The 19,006-nt window shown below is 42.8% G+C and overlaps 1 protein-coding gene and 1 long non-coding RNA gene across 3 annotated transcripts; one reads left to right on the top strand and one right to left on the bottom strand.

Annotated features, from left to right (window-relative positions):
* Window positions 1–4,498: 4,498 nt before the first annotated feature.
* Window positions 4,499–8,381, bottom strand: LOC103594513. Of its 2 annotated transcripts, none has more exons than XR_550857.1 (3): window positions 7,732–8,381; window positions 6,330–6,404; window positions 4,499–4,815 (listed from the first exon to the last, which is right to left on the bottom strand). It is a non-coding gene; the product is annotated as an uncharacterized LOC103594513 (long non-coding RNA). The 2 variants fall into 2 exon arrangements; XR_550858.1 differs by having other exon boundaries at window positions 7,860–8,377.
* Window positions 8,382–8,982: 601 nt separating this feature from the next.
* Window positions 8,983–16,303, top strand: MAT2A (methionine adenosyltransferase II, alpha). Its single transcript, XM_008577743.1, has 9 exons — window positions 8,983–9,384; window positions 11,479–11,556; window positions 12,005–12,127; window positions 12,603–12,715; window positions 12,802–12,945; window positions 13,135–13,353; window positions 13,556–13,738; window positions 13,890–14,023; window positions 14,686–16,303. Exons 1-9 carry the CDS (start codon window positions 9,294–9,296, stop codon window positions 14,786–14,788), a joined length of 1,188 nt encoding a protein of 395 aa, XP_008575965.1. The 5' UTR covers window positions 8,983–9,293; the 3' UTR covers window positions 14,789–16,303.
* Window positions 16,304–19,006: the final 2,703 nt, after the last annotated feature.

Here is a 19,006-nt window from a genome sequence, read left to right as displayed (position 1 = left end):
AAAAAAAAAAAAAAAAAAAAAAAAAAAAAAATCTTGTTCTTCACATAAATAAGTAGATGGTAATGGAAGTAGTTTTGTTAGAGCAATAACAGTAATTTTTAAAAAGTCCTTCTTAGTTAAATGCCAACAAACAAACAAAACCCACGTAGTGACATATTATCCAAAATTGTGTTTAATGATCTATCAACTAACAATGTTATTAAGTCATCCAATTGGGTAGAAAAGAAAGGATTAGACAAGATTTAACTTGCAGAAAGATTTGTTAATTACCAGAACCATTCATTCTCTCAATACCTACATCAATATTTTAGTGTGTTTCTTTGTTTGAGAGTGAGATTCAGCTGGTTGAGAGGTCTTCCTTTCTTTAACACTTTAAGAAAGGGGCCACTGCGAAAGGGGAACTGGGAGAGGAGAATTCAGGATCATTCTCAGGCAGATCAGTTTTAGAAAATAGTTCATATGGAAGCTAGTGATCTGGAAATTGATTCCCTTAAAACTATACATGTTTGGACAGAACTAGGAAAGCTTTCACGTAGTTCCAGGGGTACCCTATCCTAATTTGCAGACTACTAGTCTAGGTCCATAGTCCAGCAGGATTAGCACCACCTGGGAGCTTGTTGGAAATGCAGAATCTTGCTAAAATGTGTAGTGTAATGGATTGCCAATGATTCATACACACGTTAAAGTTTAAGAACCCACTGCTTCCAGCAGAGGTATCCTGAAGGATAACACTTTCATCGTATATATTAAATGGATCTTACAGGCCCCTTGAAGGTGTAAGGTTATTACCACTGATTCAAGCAATAATTGCTAGCCCAAGAGTGTCCAACCCTGGTTGCCCATTAGAAGCACCTGGGTTGCTTTTTCAAAACACCTATGTCCAGTTTCAAACCCAGAGACACTGACTTAATACATCTAGGGTGCGGTCCAGGAATCAATTGATTTAAAGTGCTTCAGTTGATTCTAATGTGCAGTCACGACTGACACCACAAAACTGTTCCTCTGAATTACCTACTTGAGAAAGGTTGCCTGTTACTCTGAATCCTAGCAGTTGCAGCTGTCAGTTCTAATCTTCACATAACCTAATCCAAGAAAGTTGTGTTGATACCTACAACTCGGCTGGAAGCCCACAAGGAGGGTACCAATATAGGAATCTGTCCAGAGGAAAGAATCCTTCCAGTGGGACATAATGGGTGATCACCCTGCCAGGCGACCCTCCTTGTGGTAGGTACTATGTATCCTCTAAGACTGCACACAAAGGGTGACCTCACTCCAGGCCAAGTTTGGGGAAAAGGTTAGAACTCTGCTCCCCAGCAGCTGAGAGGATCTCAACCTCAGTGGACACTGACCAGGGCCATGTACTCTATTCTTCTGCCAGGCCTTTAATCACAGAATGCAAAATCTCTTTACATTTCTCCTTCATAGATTGAATGGTATGGTAACAACACAAACTACTTAAGCTTCCTGGAGAACTGGGTAGCCTGAGGACTGAAAAGTTATCAAAGTATGCCAAAAACCTTGGCAAGCAGGTAAGGTCTCTGTGACCTGTCAAGTCAACACCATTGAGAACAGGGTCACATTCTCCCAACTGCTCCACCAAATCAGCATTCTTTGTCCTTAAGCATCTTCTATCCTGGGGGGGGCAGTTATATCCTCCTATAGATAAGAGTTGGCAAGATAAAGAATACAAGAGTTTCCTACTACTTCTATCCCAACCACCTCAGTTACCCAGGGCATGGGGCAGGATCTTCCTTTGGCTGCCTGTGGAGGTGGAGGCACTTTACAGTGGAAGGATCCTGAAGCCAAATCGGGTATCAGTTAGTGGGAGGTGGATCCAAATGCACTGATCCAAAAGAAAGGAGAAAAGAGAGATGAAAAGGTAGGTCAGGGAGGCCCAGGTGTACCAAGCAAGGAAAGCTGGAGATGGAAACAAAAGCAAATAGATAATTATATTAGAAGGACAAAGCTGGAAATCATCTAGGGACAGCCCTGAGTTCAGGGCAGGTCTAAACCAAGTCCAGTTTTGAGAGCAGGTATATGATCTCCTGAAGGGTTGGGGTGGGGTCTAAAGAGGTAAGTCTCCAAATGATACAGTGATTGTTGGAAATGGCACCAGCCTTCAGATGAAAGCTGAGGATGACAGGTGGTAGGTCTACATGAGAGGAAAAATGATACCACCATGTCCCAACAAAGATACTGGTAATGTGGACCGGCCCGGTGGCTCACTCAGGAGAGTGCAGTGCTGATAACACCAAGGCCCCGGGTTCGGATCCCATATAGGGATGGCCGGTTCGCTCACTGGCTGAGCGTGGTGCTGACAACACCAAGTCAAGGGTTAAGATCCCCTTACCGGTCATCTTTAAAAAAAAAAAAGATACTGGTAATGTAAGTGAATAGAGCCATGGCTTTAGATAATAGACAAGTAGCTGGACTAAGCAGTAATAGAAATGGTGAGAGTAGATCCTTACAAGAGTCACTGATTGGTGAGCCTTTGGCCACAGGTAGATTTAGCTCAATCCAGAAAGCTACATCGATACTTGGTAAGGAGGGAGATTTGAATCCGAATACTTTGACCCTGTATACCCCATGAAATGCACCATTAGAAATTCTGGAAAGGAGGCCGACCCCGTGGCTCACTCGGGAGAGTGCAGTGCTGGGAGCGCAGCGGCGCTGGGAGTGCCGAGGCCAGGGGTTCAGATCCTATATAGGGACGGCCGGTGTGCTCACTGGCTGAGCGCGGTGTGGGCGCCACCACGCCCAGGGTTGCGATCCCCTTACCAGTCACAAAAAAAAAAAAAAAAAATCTGGAAAGGATCATCAGCATTATGAAAGCTCCCCCAGAGGCCTACTAATGGGGGAGCTAGAGACATAGCATTCTATTATTTAGATTCCTCTTTCTACGCCCCCCCATGCCCCTAATCTTTCCGAAATTCACTATACAAATGAATTAATTTATTTCCCTACTAATGACGTTGAACATCTATTCTTGTGTATATAGGCAATTTGCATTTTCTCCTTGGTGAACTACCTGTATTATTTTTCCCAGTTTTCATGGGATTTTTTCTTATAAATTAGTATTTTATGTTTTTTCTCATCAGTTGGTATCAATTTGTCTGTCATATGTGTTGCAAAAGTTTTCTCCTATGTTTGTCTTTGAATTTTATTTATACAATAATTTTTCATTTTTATGTTGTTAACTCTATCAGTCATTTCCTTTGTGGCTTCTGGATATTCTATTTTGCTTGCAAAGGTCTGCCAAGGTTATAAAAATATTCTCTTACCATTTTTCATTTGTCATATTGACAAAAATTAAAAAGAGTAATAACACCCAGCACTGGTGAGAGGAAATGATACCCTAGTGAGAATGTGACTTTTGATAGCCAATTGGAAAGTAATTTGGCTTAGGACCGGCCCATGGCTCACTTGGGAGAGTGTGGTACTGGTAACACCAAGGCCACAAGTTCGGATCACTATATAGGGATGACCAGGTTAGCTCACTTTGGAGAGCGTGGTGCTGACAACACCGAATCAAGGGTTAAGATCCCATTACCGGTCGTCTTTTAGAAAAAAAAAAAAGAAAGTAATTTGGCTGTAACTACTAACACATAAAAATGCACATACCTTTTGTCTCATCAATCCCACTTGGGAAATATTTTCAACAAAAATAAAAATATTGGTTCACAAAAATACATGTGCAATGATGTTAGGTTCAGCAATGTGTGTAGGGCAAAAATGAGAAACAACTTGAAGGTCAACCAATAAGGAAACAGTTGAATGCATCATGTGGCAGAGTCATATAGAGTATATTTCACTGTTATTAAAAAGAATGAAGGTCCAGGGTTAGGATCCCTATACTGGCTAGAAAGGAAAGATTTTGCATAACAACGTGAATGTACTTTATGCCGCAGAACTGTACACATAAAAAATAGTTAGAGGATCCCTATACTGGCTAGAAAGGAAAGATTTTGCATAACAACGTGAATGTACTTTATGCCACAGAACTGTACACATAAAAAATAGTTAGAAGCAAATTTTATGTTATGTATATTTTACCACAATGAAAAGATACTTACAAAGAAAAAAATATATAGTGCTATTTAATTTTTAAATAATTATATGTACCGGCCCGTGGCTCACTCGGTAGAGTGCAGTGCTGATAACACCAAGGCCACGGGTTCGGATCCTATATAGGGATGGCCGGTTTGCTCACTGGCTGAGTGTGGTGCTGACAACACCAAGCCAAGGGTTGAGATCCCCTTACCGGTCATCTTTAAAAAAAAAAAAAAAAAAGTTAGAATGTATGTGTATTGTATATTTTCCCATAATAAAAAAAAAAACAGGAGAAAAAAAGAAGAATGATCTGTATCTCTACATAGTGTCCTGGAGAGATGGTAATGAAAATTAATAGAAAAATCCACATTTCTCTGGATAGTAAAATGTGTTTGCGTGTGTGTGTTTGTTCATAGAAGAGTATGAAAAGATACAAATCAAGCTGTTGTCATTAATTACCTCGGGAGTGTGATGTATTTATTGTTTGGCTATAACAAGGGGCATGAATTTAGAGGTCAGTCCGAGGCTCAAGTCCCAGTTCCACTACAGATTTGATGTGTGCCTTGGACAAATTACATGCTAGTTTCTTCATCTGTAAAACAGGAAGAGAAATAGTAACTGCCTCATTAGAGTTGTTGTGAGGAGTAGATATCACAACATTGCCTGTCACAATAATTGTAGCTATTGTCATCACATTATTATGTCCTTCAGTATCTTCTTCACTGTATCTCATGCATTCTTCCATCTCACACTTCTTTATTGGGCCTGTAAAAAGATTTGATTAAGTATCAAGAGAGAAAAACAGAAAAAAATACAATAAGCCTGAGGGCCGGCCCATGGCTCACTTGGGAGAGTGTGGTGCTGATAAGGCCATGGGTTCAGGTCCCTATATAGAGATGGCCAGTTAGCTCATTGGGTGAACGTAGTGCTGACAACACCAAGTCAAGGGTTAAGATCCCCTTACCGGTCATCTTTGAGAGAAAAAAAAAAAAAAATACAAAAAGCCTGAAAACAAGGGGATTCACATAGTTCTTGTTTCTTTTCTTTTTTCGGTGGTTGGCAAGAACAGGGATCTGAACCCATGACCTTGTGTTATAAAGCTGTGCTCTAATCTACTGAGCTAACCAGGGGGTTAAAACCCCCTTCCCGTTAATCTTTGAGAAAAAAAAAAAAAAAATACAAAAAGCCTGAAAACAAGGGGATTCACATAGTTCTTGTTTCTTTTCTTTTTTCGGTGGTTGGCAAGAACAGGGATCTGAACCCATGACCTTGTGTTATAAAGCTGTGCTCTAATCTACTGAGCTAACCAGCCAGCCCCAACATAGTACTTGTTTCTCATCCCACTACAGCTAGCTTGCTTTTGAGACCATGTAAGATATCCGAGGCTTTGGCCCTAAAGGACTAGCACAATTTTGGTGACATCTGGCCTAGATTTATTTCTTCTTGGCCTGTCTTTGCAAAGAAGGTACCTGTAAGATTCACAGCATAGGAGCTTCCTTCTCAACACTTCTATACCTTCACTACTGCTCTTTGCTATACCTAGTGGCATCTTCCTCCTTTCTCCTGCTAAATCAACAGCTGCTTGCACCTCAAATGCTTTCTTTTACTTACTGGAACTCTCTCCCTGACTGGCAAACTGATAAGACCCATAGTTGTTATATTTGCTGTCTCAAATGCCAGTTTATTCAATCCCAACTTTGCCTCTTTCAAAGGACTACTGCTACACTAATTTTCTCTGGGTTAAGAAATCGGGAGCCTTTAGGTAGTGATTAGATCGTTCTATGTGCTTTACAACATTTCACATTCAACAAATCTCATTAATGCTAAATATGAAATAAACCAATAACTTCTCTTGGTGTATTTTACCCTTAGGGCGTGAATCTATTAAATCAGAACTCTCATTCCTCTCAGAACAGGATGGCCTTGTGCTTCCTTGTTAGTGAAGAGCTCCCAATTTTATTAATTACAATGCTTGTGACCAAAACAAAGCAGGACTTCTTTTCATTGATTTCACATGAGCACCAGGGTCTCTAATTTCCCTACTTCCTTCTGCCATCCCTTACACTCATTCACCTTTCCTTTTGCTTCCTTCCCTTCCTCCCTCTCTTCCTTCTCCCTCATAAACAAATATTCTTAAGCATCTTGTGTGTGCCAAGCATTCAGCAACAAAGCTTGAGCAAAATGGACCACTTTCTCATTATCATGGAGCTTATAAGCCTAATTGGGAATTGAAGACATTATCAAATAATCACCAAATCTGTAATTTCAACTGTACTTACTGCCATGAAGGAAAACACAAGATCCTGTGAAAAATCTGTGTAGGTGGAGTCTTCACCCAGGAAGTGGCAGCTGAGCTGCAGAGGGAAGGATAAGGAGAAGTTAGCCAGGCATCTCCCCTCATTTAGAGCTCCAGTGGGCAGAGACCAGGGCTGTCATAGAATCAGTCCTTGTGTCTGCCTCAGAGAGGTGCTCACAAATAAATATTTGTGGAAGGGAGGAAGGGACAATACAAATAATGTAAAATCAGTGAAAATTTCTCCTGCTTTGTTCTATACTAATCAATTAATAAATCTGTTACTAACTAGAAGAAATCCAAAGTAGAAGACAGAAAGACGGGATTGTTGCACAAGGGGAAGTTGAAGAAGTAGCAGCCAAATTACACTCAGGCCTTTAAGAGTATGTAGGGATTTTTAGGGCCAGTCCATGGCTCACTTGAGAGAGTATGGTGCTGATAACACCAAGGCCACGGGTTTGGATCCCTATATAGGGATGGCTGGTTAGCTCACTTGGGAGAGCGTGGTGCTGACAACACCAAGTCAAGGGTTAAGATCCCCTTACCGGTCATCTTTAAATAAATAAAGAGTATGTAGAGATTTTAGTCTTTACCTTAATAGCTATTGAAAGCCATTGAAAAGATATTCGCAAGAAATACAGCTAATTTGCTACAGCTAATATTTTTTAAAAATACGTTATGTGCTAGATACTGTGCTAAAGACTTTACTTGTATGATTTTATTTAATCCTTGAAGCAATCCTATGATGATACTATTATTATCCCAGTTTTACAGACTGAGGACACTGAGGTATAGAGGTTAAGTTGTTTGCTCAACATTGCTATGTGGCAGAGGCGTGACTCCAAAACCCCTGCTCTTAACCACTATATTACGTGTACTAAGAGCAAGAAAGAGAGGTAGGTAAGCAAGTATGTACAGCTGATTCTAATCTCTTTGGCAGGAATAGCCCTACCGTGTAGTTGGTAGCATAGGGGTATCAGGGTTTAATGAGCTAATCATTAAATTTAACTAATCCCCTTGTTCTGACTCCCTATTAATAAAATAACCTAATTATATTCTGGCTTCACATACAAATTTTTCTTCTGGGAGATAATGCTGACCGGCCTACACATGCATTTTGTTCCAGTTGATAATTTTATTATTCACTGTGAGTTAATAAATTGGCATTCTGCTTTTTTAAAAAAAGGTGAAATAACATTAAAACAAAAAAATTATGAAATAGTCTTATACAGTTATTTTTCCATGAAGAGTTAAGTTGAAAAGTAAAACACCAACAAATAAAAATAACATATCTATTGTCTCTTTTGTGATTTAACCTTTTCTTGCTGCCTGCTTTGAGTGACCATAGCTGTGGTCATTCTGAAGGCTGGAGATGAGTCTTCCTCTACCTTCTTTGTGGAAGCCCCTAGCACAGCCGAGGTGCTTCCTTTGTTTCCAAGTGAGCCTGTGGCAAACTCCCACCTTTCCTCCGCATACGCCAGCTGGCCAGCCGAGAGGATTGTTCTTCACAATTTACCTTATTCTCTGAGCAATGGCAGCTGGAGGCTGTTACAGGGGGTCTCGTTCAGTTCCCCAGTGCAAAGTCCGTCCCATGCTAGCAGCAGGCCGCTCCCTAATAAGAGCATTAAGCCCGGCGTCCTTGTCACCAGCGCGTGCTCGGGTCACCACACCAGCCCTCACTGTGGGCTCCCTCCAGACGGGGACTCCACGAAATTGGTTCCTTGTTGGCTCAAGTTTTGTTTTGCTCTTTTTCCTTCGCTCTCTATAATTCCTTTAATGGGCAAAACTGGGATAAACGCAGGTGGACATTTTAAAGCAAAAGCTTCATGAAACAGACCATTTCACCTTGTCAAGAGATCTGCTGAAGCACATTCCAGGGCTCTCTAATAGGGCTTTCCCCCCGCCCCCTCCAAAAGAAATATTCGTTCAGTACTCTCAACAGATGATTAAAATGACATTTTCCCTCAAAGACATGAGAAAGCCAGAGAGTGCAAGGACAGCCTTGTGAGCGGCCTTTCTCCCTGAAAAGGCCAGAGCGTGGCCTCCACTTTAGGGTCAACTAATGGTGAGGGTCCCTCTCAGAAACTTTAACGCTGGAGACAGGGAGAGGATGGCAATTGTTTGAATCGATGACAGCACGCTCATCAATCTGCTTTTCGGCCATTTCCACCAGAGCCATTAACCAAGAAATTACTAGCAACTGGGCCGGCGCCCCTCAGAATTTCTAGCCGCCAACAGCAAGCAGGGGGGGATGAATAAGGCCGTGCGAAGAATCGTCCGCTGGCCAGCCAAGATGGCCACTTTCTCATGGCTGAGAGCCACTAGCTCCCTGTCACCGGCTTCTAAAGGCGGTGGGGATGGGGGGGGCGCGGGCAGTAAAGACCTTCGGCAAGAGCCAGAGCACAAAACCTCCGAGATACCCGCCGCCACCGCTGGGGGGCGCGACCTCGCGGACAGAACCCCAGCCAACGGACGGAAGGGAAGTGCCATGTCGCATCACAGGGGAGCTGGTCCACAAACCCTTAGCCGCTTTTCCTCCCACATCGAACACGGCAGTGTACAACGACCCGATCTACTCACGCTTCCACTTACCCCTTGTTATAACTGCTTTAGATAGGTAAATATTCGCAGGCGGGGCGGTTGCCTCCGCTGGATCCCCCTGCCTCGCAGAGTGGTTCAGCCCGGCCCGGGCTCGGCGCACCGCCCTGGCTCCCCAGAACCCGCGCGCGAGTGGTGCATTGGCGCGCGGCGCCGAGGGGCGGGGCCCGAGCCAGGCGCGCGCGCGCGCGTTGCTCTATAAATACCCGGCCGCTCCGCCACTCGCCTCGTTCCCTCCGCGTCTCCTGCCACCCAGGATAGGGCGCTGTCTTCTGCTTGCGCATTTCGCAGTCGCCGCCTCGCAGCCGCTTTCTCTTATCCGCGACTTTCACTCATCGCCACCGTCACCAACATGAACGGGCAGCTCAACGGCTTCCACGAGGCGTTCATCGAAGAGGGCACATTCCTTTTCACCTCCGAGTCTGTAGGGGAAGGCCACCCAGGTAAGGTGATCAGTCCTGCAGCGAAGCGAGGGGCGGGGCGTAGGGCAGCGCCGGCCGGACCCGCTGGTGGTGGGACCAGCGCAGGTCGCCCTCGCCTTACGGGCGGTGGGGAGAACGGCGGTAGCACGTCGTCCCCGTGGCGCCACCGCTCCCCTCCCCCTTCCTCTCCTCTCCCATGCGGCCGCGCGCCTCGTAAAGCGGAAGATTCCAGAAAACGAGAAGGGCGGGGGCCCTGACGGCGAGTGTTCTGGCCGGGGAGGGTACTGTTAACTCCTCTAGGTCCTGCAGTCTGAAAAGCCTCGAGTGGGCGACCCGCCCCACGCGCTCGCATCCGGCCCTCGGGAGCGCGCGCCCCGCATTGCAGCGGCAACCACGTGTTTGCCGCATGTGGCATCTGGGTGAGGGGGAGCCGGCGGCCTCCCCTGCTGGTAGAGTGCTGGCGTGGAGGGGTGTGGGGTCCGAGTCTCGGGACATCTTTTATCTCCGTTATCCATCTTCATGGTTTCGATCATTACTTCTGAAGAATAGGGACATGCCCTTAGGCGAGTATGGCCTTGCTTTCAAGGTGACAACCTCCAACTAAATATAGTGCATGTTGGAGAAGGTAGTCCTTATTTGGAAGTTGTGTAAAAAAGGATGAGGAGCATGAATTAATTGTAAGCTGCCATCGCGTTGAGTTTCCTTTAAAGTCTTGGTAATTACCGTTAGACAAGGTTTACTTCACATTTCCTTTTCAGGGCTTTGTCCACTGAACCGCCATTATGGGAGTCAATTTACACGCGAAGGAGTAAAGCTATGTTCCAGAAACTTTTCAATCTCAGCCTATATACATCACTTTCTAATCATTAGTTTGCTGTTTAGGCTGCTTCTGCCCTAAGTGTGACCACAATAACTGAGCTATCTAGTCTGATGGCTTAAGTATCCATTTCTCTCTAGTTTACTGTGCCTATTATGAAAATCCCACAAGCAGCCTAGTGGTTGGAGAGGACAAACCCGAGATCCTGATAAGTGCTGAGGGTCAGGTGTTCCGTAGTTTGGGTTTTTTTGTTTGTTTTTAGTAAGATCAGCTCTTATATTAACTTTTGAGTCTCATACTAGGCTGCGTATACATTTTGCTTGGATTTTGTTTTGGATGGTTTCAGAAAATTCAGAAAAGTGGTGATGTGGGGGGTATTTATTTGTGTCCCCCCCCAATAATAGATGACACATACAGATTCAGAGTATATTTGTTTTATTCCTTTTTGCTCATGAAGAGCCCTTCCTTTCATTGGTTAATTCTAATTAATTCTCTTGTTGCTCTAATTGGTGTTCTTTAAGATTAGGGAGACTAGTCTACATGTGGCCTCAGCTCAGTGCACAGAGGGTTTAATACACTTGTGGAATTGAGTATTGTGTGATGTAGAACAACTGTTCTTTAAGAAATTGATAAAAGGTAAACAGTTCACCCTTCTGGTTGGTTAGATTTATAATGGAAACTTTAAATTTTAGGAATAAAATGTAAGAACTATTGTCTTTGAAAATAATACCATAAGGCTAAATGTTTCCTAGCTTATGCTTTTGGATTTAAAGATACCACTTTTTAGTTTCACCTGATAAATCCCAGTTATGTGGCTGTTAACAGTGGAAATTGTTTTGCCTTGAAACTTAATTTTTCAAAATGTCTGAAATACTTTTAGAAATGGGACTTAAGTCCTTTCCAAGTGAGGTGTAAAGTGCATATATCATAATGGGTTAAGATGTATTAAATATACTGGGTGTTCTGCTGGCTTATCTGAATTGGTAAGCTTGTGCATCTATATTAAGACCATGGTGTCAAGTTTTCAAGTAACATGCAGCACTGTATTCAGCATTTATTATTCTGGCAAATGGCTCTGGTAAAGCAGTGCTTTAATTAGCAGTTAAGATCTCTATATTTAATGCCACTGAACCATTCACTTCAGAACGGTTAAATTGGTAAGTTTTATGTTTTACCACAATAAAAAAAAGTTTTTAAAACCTCCAAAGATTTTACAGTTAGAATTATAGGAAGGGGCCATGACATACTTAAATGAACAGTGAGTTAAAGAAATTGAGACATGCATTTCTCTTTTCCAGATAAGATTTGTGACCAGATCAGTGATGCTGTCCTTGATGCCCACCTTCAGCAGGATCCTGATGCCAAAGTGGCTTGTGGTAGGTTCAGAGCATATTGTTATCAGCTTATGAAAAGATAACATCATGGGGCCGGCCTGTGGCTCACTCGGTAGAGTGCGGTGCTGATAACACCAAGGCCACGGGTTCGGATCCCATATAGGGATGGCCGGTTCGCTCACTGGCTGAGCGTGGTGCTGACAACACCAAGTCGCGGGTTTAGATCCCCTTACCGGTCATCTTTAAAAAAAAAAAAAAGATAACATCATGGGGCCGGCCTGGGGCTCACTCGGTAGAGTGCGGTGCTGATAACACCAAGGCCCCGGGTTCGGATCCCATATAGGGATGGCCGGTTCGCTCACTGGCTGAGCGTGGTGCTGACAACACCAAGTCGAGGGTTTAGATCCCCTTACCGGTCATCTTTAAAAAAAAAAAAAAGATAACATCATGATGAAAATTATCTTATAAAAGTGATGTTTTCTTTTGTTAGAAACTGTTGCTAAAACTGGAATGATTCTTCTTGCTGGGGAAATTACATCCAGAGCTGCCGTTGACTACCAGAAAGTGGTTCGTGAAGCCATTAAACACATTGGATATGATGATTCTTCCAAAGGTGTGATTTAATGATTTTGCTTTTCTAAGCTCCTCACTTTTCCAGATACAGCTAATGAGGAGTGAAGAAACATTCAGGTCTTCTAGAATGTTCCTGCTAATCCTTAACTTCACTTGTGTAGTTCTGCTATACAATCATGCTCCAAAAAACATTTCAGTTAATGACTGCATATATAACAGTGGCTACACCATATAGCCTAGGTGTGTAGTAGGCTACATACCATTTAGGTTTTGTAAGTACGCTTTATGATGTTGGCACAATGACGCATTTCTCAGAATACATCCCCATTGTTCAGTGACACATAACTGTGCTTTACTGTCTGAGCCTTCTGTTCTAGCCTTGTTCCATTTTCTAAAAAAGTGTATGGCGTTTTAGGTTTATCTGATTTCATCAGCAGTATTTAAAATTGCAAATAATTGTTGTAAATAGAAGGTATTGCTATTACTTTTTCTCTAAACAAGATTGTTTTTTGTAGGGTTTGACTACAAGACTTGTAATGTGCTGGTAGCCTTGGAGCAACAGTCACCAGATATTGCTCAAGGTGTTCATCTTGACCGGAATGAGGAAGACATTGGTGCAGGAGATCAGGTATCTTGGTAGAGCATATTTGCATCCCTTCTAATATAAGATTCTGAAGCTTGTATTGATCACATTGGTGACTTTTACTTTTTTAGGGCTTGATGTTTGGTTATGCCACTGATGAAACTGAGGAGTGTATGCCTTTAACCATTGTTTTAGCACACAAGCTCAATGCCAAGCTGGCTGAACTACGCCGCAATGGCACTTTGCCTTGGTTACGCCCAGATTCTAAAACCCAAGTAAGTGATCGTAAAGCTAGATTGTCTTACATATTACATTGCTTAGAAAATCTGTAAGGTTGTTTAGTTATAGGTGACTAACTGAAAAAAGAATAGCGTTTGTCTTTTGCTGTATTGTAACTTATGGTAAAGAATTAGTATGAAGCTATTGTTTGATATAGACTATTCTTATGATGTATTGCCTTCAAGGTGACTGTGCAGTATATGCAGGATCGAGGTGCTGTGATTCCCATCAGAGTCCACACAATTGTTATATCTGTTCAGCATGATGAAGAAGTTTGTCTTGATGAGATGAGGGATGCCCTAAAGGAGAAAGTCATCAAAGCTGTTGTACCTGCAAAATATCTTGATGAGGATACTATCTACCACCTACAACCAAGTGGCAGATTTGTTATTGGTGGGCCTCAGGTAATGTCAACTCAGTGTACTTTTTTGGCTCTTTGATGGTTACTTGCATAGTTTTGTCTACCACCTTTTTTTCTAGGCTTTCTGAAGCTTACATGTGAATCTTCTGAGGGTATTTGCTGAATGATGCAGAGAAGGCAACCTAATCTAGAGCCACTTATTGGGAAGGATTAAGCACAAAGTGACTTAAATCCTATAATTTCAGGGTGATGCTGGTTTGACTGGCCGGAAAATCATTGTGGACACTTACGGCGGTTGGGGAGCTCATGGAGGAGGTGCCTTTTCAGGAAAGGATTATACCAAGGTGGACCGTTCAGCTGCTTATGCTGCTCGTTGGGTGGCAAAATCCCTTGTTAAAGGAGGTCTGTGCAGGAGGGTTCTTGTTCAGGTATATACTTTCATATAACTGGAGTGGTTAAAGGTGATGTAAGCGGGAGGGTATTTAGTAGTAGTTACTACTTACCTGTTTTGTACCAGTGTATTGTGTAAGTGTGTGGGTCTTCCAATCACTGACTCTTATGACATTTGAATCCTTTTAGGTCTCTTATGCTATTGGAGTTTCTCATCCATTGTCTATCTCCATTTTCCATTATGGTACCTCTCAGAAGAGTGAGAGAGAGCTGTTAGAGATTGTGAAGAAGAATTTTGATCTCCGCCCTGGGGTCATTGTCAGGTAAAGACGGTAAAGCCTATTGCTAGTGAAAAATATTGAGGGGTGTGTGTGCGCGCGCGTGTGTATATGTACACACTACTAAAATCAGAGGAGGTGAAGGTATGAAGGACTCCTCAAGTGGAGGAACACATTTTAATTCCTAGGGCATGCTGATGTCTTAAACTGCCTTCTGTGAAGTCTTAGTTACTTGAGAAATCTAAAATTATAGTGTTCCATGGCTTAGACTAACCACCCTAGAAAACCCTCCACATTTGATACTGAGCTTTGTGCTCACCTTACCTAAGGGTGTTTGTATTAAGAAATACAGATAAATGGGATGTTCAAGGCTGTTGTAAAAATAACCATGGTAGGGTGGGCAGTGGGACCTTGGTAAGTATTGTGTGATCACAGGTGAGCTTTTTACAATTGGAATTTTTCAGAATAATGACAAGTTTTCATATTTGTTGAGCCAGGGATGGAAAAACAAGAACTATAGTTACTAATAAGGACTCTGCAAGGAGTTTGGACACCAGGGAAGTAACATTTTTGCGACAAACTTTTTTCCTAGCATACCCCAGAGAACTGAACTCATTTGCCAGAGGTCTTGAAAATGAGTCTTGCTGATTGTTTTGCTTTATTTTAATTGAATGCTACGTATTAAGTTACGGACTTGTATATTCCAGGGATCTGGATCTGAAGAAGCCAATTTATCAGAGGACTGCAGCCTATGGCCACTTTGGTAGGGACAGCTTCCCATGGGAAGTGCCCAAAAAGCTTAAATATTGAAAGTGTTAGCCTTTTTTCCCCAGACTTGTTGGCGTAGGCTACAGAGAAGCCTTCAAGCTCTGAGGGAAAGGGCCCTTCTTCCTAAATTTTCCTGTCCTCTTTCAGCTCCTGATCAGTTGCAGTCACTCTAGTCAATGACATGAATTTTAGCTTTTGTGGGGGACTGTAAGTTGGGCTTGCTATTCTGTCCCTAGGTGTTTTGTGCACCACTATAATGAATTTAGTGAGCATAGGTGATCCATGTAACTGCCTAGAAATGAATACTGTAGTAAATAATGCTTTGAAATCGAACCTTTGTGCCCTATCGCCCAACTCTCCAAAGTCCTAATTGCATTGACTTTCCCACCAGATACTGAAAATGTCCTGTGATGTGCACGTAAAGTACTTGTAGTTCTACTATAGCCTCTGTCTGGCAATGCCACAGCCCTGTCAGCATGCATTTGTAATGTTTTGAGCTCGATTATGAATGTGAAGCCTTCCTCTTATCCTCCCTGTAACTCGATCCATTTCTAATTATGTAGCTCTTTGTCAGGGAGTGTTCCCTATTCAATCAATCTTGCATGTAACGCAAGTTCCCAATAGGAGCTCTAGCCTGACAAAAAAAAAAAAAAAAGGCAGTTACCATTAAACCATCTCCCTGGTGCTTATGCTCTTAATTGACACCTTTTTTAACAGCACCAAATCAAAATCTCTCCACTTTCAGCTGTCTTTTGGAGGACGTACGTAATAAGGTTTTTATTTAGTAAACCAATCCTATGCATGGTTTCAGCACTAGCCAAACCTCACCAACTCCTAGCTCTAGAAAAACAGGCACTTGGCACCCTTGTGATGTCATACAGAGAAGTCACAGGGCAGTACCTGAGGGTCTGTAGGTTGCACACTTTGGTACCAGATAACTTTTTTTTTCTTTATAAGAAAGACTGAGTACTCCACACTGCACAATAACTCCTCCCAGGGTTTTAACTTTGTTTTATTTTCAAAACCAGGTCCAATGAGCTTTCTGAATAGCTGGTGTAGCTACAGAGAAACCAGCTTCCTTTAGAGAGCAGTGCTTTTGGCGGGGAGGAGGAAATCCCTTCATACTTGAACATTTTCTAATTGCTTATTTATTGTATTCTGGGGTATGGCGTAAGTACAGAGAAGCCATCACCTCAGATGGCAGCTTTTAAAAGATTTTTTTTTTTTTTTTTTTTTTTCTCAACACCATGATTCCTTGTTTCCAGCATTCCCAGGTAGGCCAAGGTGTCCTACAGAAAAACCTTGGGTTAGACCTACAGGGGGTCTGGCTGGTGTTAACAGAAGGGAGGGCAGAGCTGGTGCAGCTGGCCATGGAGAAAGCTGACTTGGCTGGTGTGGTACAGAGAAACCAGCTTGTTTACATGCTTATTCCATGACTGCTTGCCCTAAGCAGAAAGTGCCTTTCAGGATCTATTTTTGGAGGTTTATTACGTATGTCTGGTTCTCAATTCCAACAGTTTAATGAAGATCTAAATAAAATGCTAGGTTCTACCTTAACTGTGTCCATCATTCTTTAAAAGTGCTTTGGTATGACCTGAGAACTTTGTTCTTTTAACCTTGAATAACTAATTAATCTTATACATGATTCAGGAAAATCACCTTAATCCTTGGACCCACTATGTAGGCATTCATAGGTTTATAATCCTGTCCCTGGCACTGAGAATAAGACTTGATCTCTTTTGTCCAGCATTGCCTTCTTGACAATGTGTAGGCCAAAAGTCATGGGTGGCCTTTTTGTAGCAGGCACTCAATATCAGTTTTCAACCACCTAAGATTCAGGGCTTAAAACTACTAATAAAGCATTAAAAGTATTATCTGGAAGGAGTGGTAATGTTTGTTCTTCGCAATTTCTTTTTTGAATATATTAAAAACATTTAGGGCTGGCCTGTGGCTCACTCGGTAGAGTGCGGTGCTGATGACACCAAGGCCATGGGTTCAGATCCTTTAAAAAAATAGCTATACATTTTATCCATATTCCTATACTGATGTAAGTATACTAGTACACCTATGTTATAAACAGGTGTTAAAGGCTGTAAGTTTCATATTCAGTACACATTTGATAAGTATTCTAAAACTGAGTTTCTAATCCATGTTAAAAGAGATACAATTTACAAAGAAAGGCTTATTCTAAATTATACTTGTGTAGAATGCTCAGAGTGCTTGCTTATAGCTGTTTGCCTAGAGGCTAAAGCATCTGTAGAGCATAGCCTTGTAACACTTAAGGTGCCGGGTCTGGAGCCCCATACCAGCCAGCCACCAAAAATGAATCTACTATGCAGGATAGTCAAGGTTAAGAACTAGCTGGGTTGGCCCGGTGGCACACTGCTATAGTGCGCCGCTTGGGAAGCGTGGTGGCGCTCCCGCCGAGGGTTCGGATCCCACATACAGACCAGGTCCTGCTCACTGGCTGAGCGAGGCGCGGGAGCAACACCGAGGGCTGCGATCCCGTTGCCAGTCCCGGTCCGGTACGGGGGCGACACTGAGGGTTGCAATCCGTTGCCGGACACGGAAAAAGACAAAAAAAAAAAAAGAACTAACTTGCTCAGAAGTGCTCCAGAATAAGATCAGCCACTTCAAAAGAGTTCTTAGATGCCAGTCCATTGCAAGTAAACAATGCTGGCCAATTTAGAAGTGAGGATGGACGAGTGCCTCAACTGGGAGAAGTGCCTCAGAAGTTCTCTTAAAAGTAACTACTTTAAGGATAGGTTCAATATTTGCTAAGTAAAAAGGAAGATTTCACAGTCCTCTAGGAGCTTGCAGACTAAGGAAGGTGTTATCTGCTCAGTGCGTACAGGGGTAAAGTGTGTCCTAAATGAAGGCAGATATACATTAACCAGGCCAGGGAGAACAGAAGCAAAGCAATGAAGTGAATACCGGGGGAGGGAAAGTCAATGACAAGTTATGCTTAGGTTAAGAGGAAATTTGTACTTAAAAGCTCCAAAGTGGGCTGACCCTGTGGCGCACTCGGGAGAGTGCGGCACTGGGAGCGCAGCAGTGCTCCTGCCGCGGGTTCGGATCCTATATAGGGATGGCTGGTGTGTTCACTGGCTGAGCACAGTGCGGACAACACCAAGCCAAGCTTGCGATCCCCTTACCAGTCACAAAAAAAAAAAGACCAAAAAAAAAGCTCCAAAGTGGATGATGCCCAATCAGGGACAAAGATCCAAATGCTAGGGGTAGACTAAATTAGTACTAAAGCCTCTTGCTAAAAGGACATTGATAGTCCAGCTCTACTCCACTAAACAGCTTTTCTTACTAGTATGTAGGTAACCACCTTTTCTCTCCACCTTACCCCACCCTGCCATTTCCTTGGGCAACTGGGTCAGCGAGGTGGTACACAAACTGTTGGGGGCAGGCAGCATCCTTGCCTGTATTAACAAAAGTACTTTTGCAAGAGTGCCTTCCTAAAGTGACAACCTAACTTTTCTTACCAGTCAAGTTTTGCAGGGGGTTGGGGGAACAGAAGGAAATAACTTACTAGCAAAGTTAGTGTGAAAAGATTTGCAAAAGGATTGAAAAACTAATGTCCCCACCTCTCATCTTACCCCCTTCTCACAAGTTGATCAGGGTACCCTGTACCACAGATATTTGCTAGCTCATACAACACCTTATATGAATCAGAAAGGGATTTTCACCAGACTTCACTTGGCCTCAGTGGGTTGCCCTTATTTGGGCCCAAACTGCACAACTAAACATGTTGGCCCTGCTCTCATCTATTCCTAACTTGATTTCAACATAAAGGCTGAAAGAATACAGACAGAGGTAATAGAAATCAAAGTAGATTCAAGAGGTATGAAAGGTATGTAGAATCTTGGCAATTATAAGAAATGTAAGGGGCCGGCCCGTGGCTCACTTGGTAGAGTGCAGTGCTGATAACACCAAGGCCATGGGTTCGGATCCCATATAGGGATGGCCGGTTCACTCACTGGGTGAGTGTGGTGCTGACAACATCAAGTCAAGGGTTAAGATCCCCTTACCGGTCATCTTTTTATAAAAAAAAAAAAAAAGAAAGAAAAGAAAAGAAAAGAAATGTAAGGAAACGGGAAGAGTCAAGGCCAATGACTCAAGACGTGGCTTGGTCAAAGTATAGAGTTTGTATTAAGGTTCTCCAGAGAGAAAGAATCAATAGGATATGTTATAATTATATGAGAGGGATTTATTAGGGGAATTAGCTCACGTGGCTATGAAGAAAAGTTTCCA

The sequence above is a fragment of the Galeopterus variegatus genome, unplaced genomic scaffold (genome assembly GCF_000696425.1).
Source record: "Galeopterus variegatus unplaced genomic scaffold, G_variegatus-3.0.2 Scaffold1571, whole genome shotgun sequence".
Taxonomy (NCBI): Eukaryota; Metazoa; Chordata; class Mammalia; order Dermoptera; family Cynocephalidae; genus Galeopterus; species Galeopterus variegatus.
Note: the sequence above shows the minus strand (reverse complement) of the source record. Positions and strands in the feature narration are given on the sequence as shown.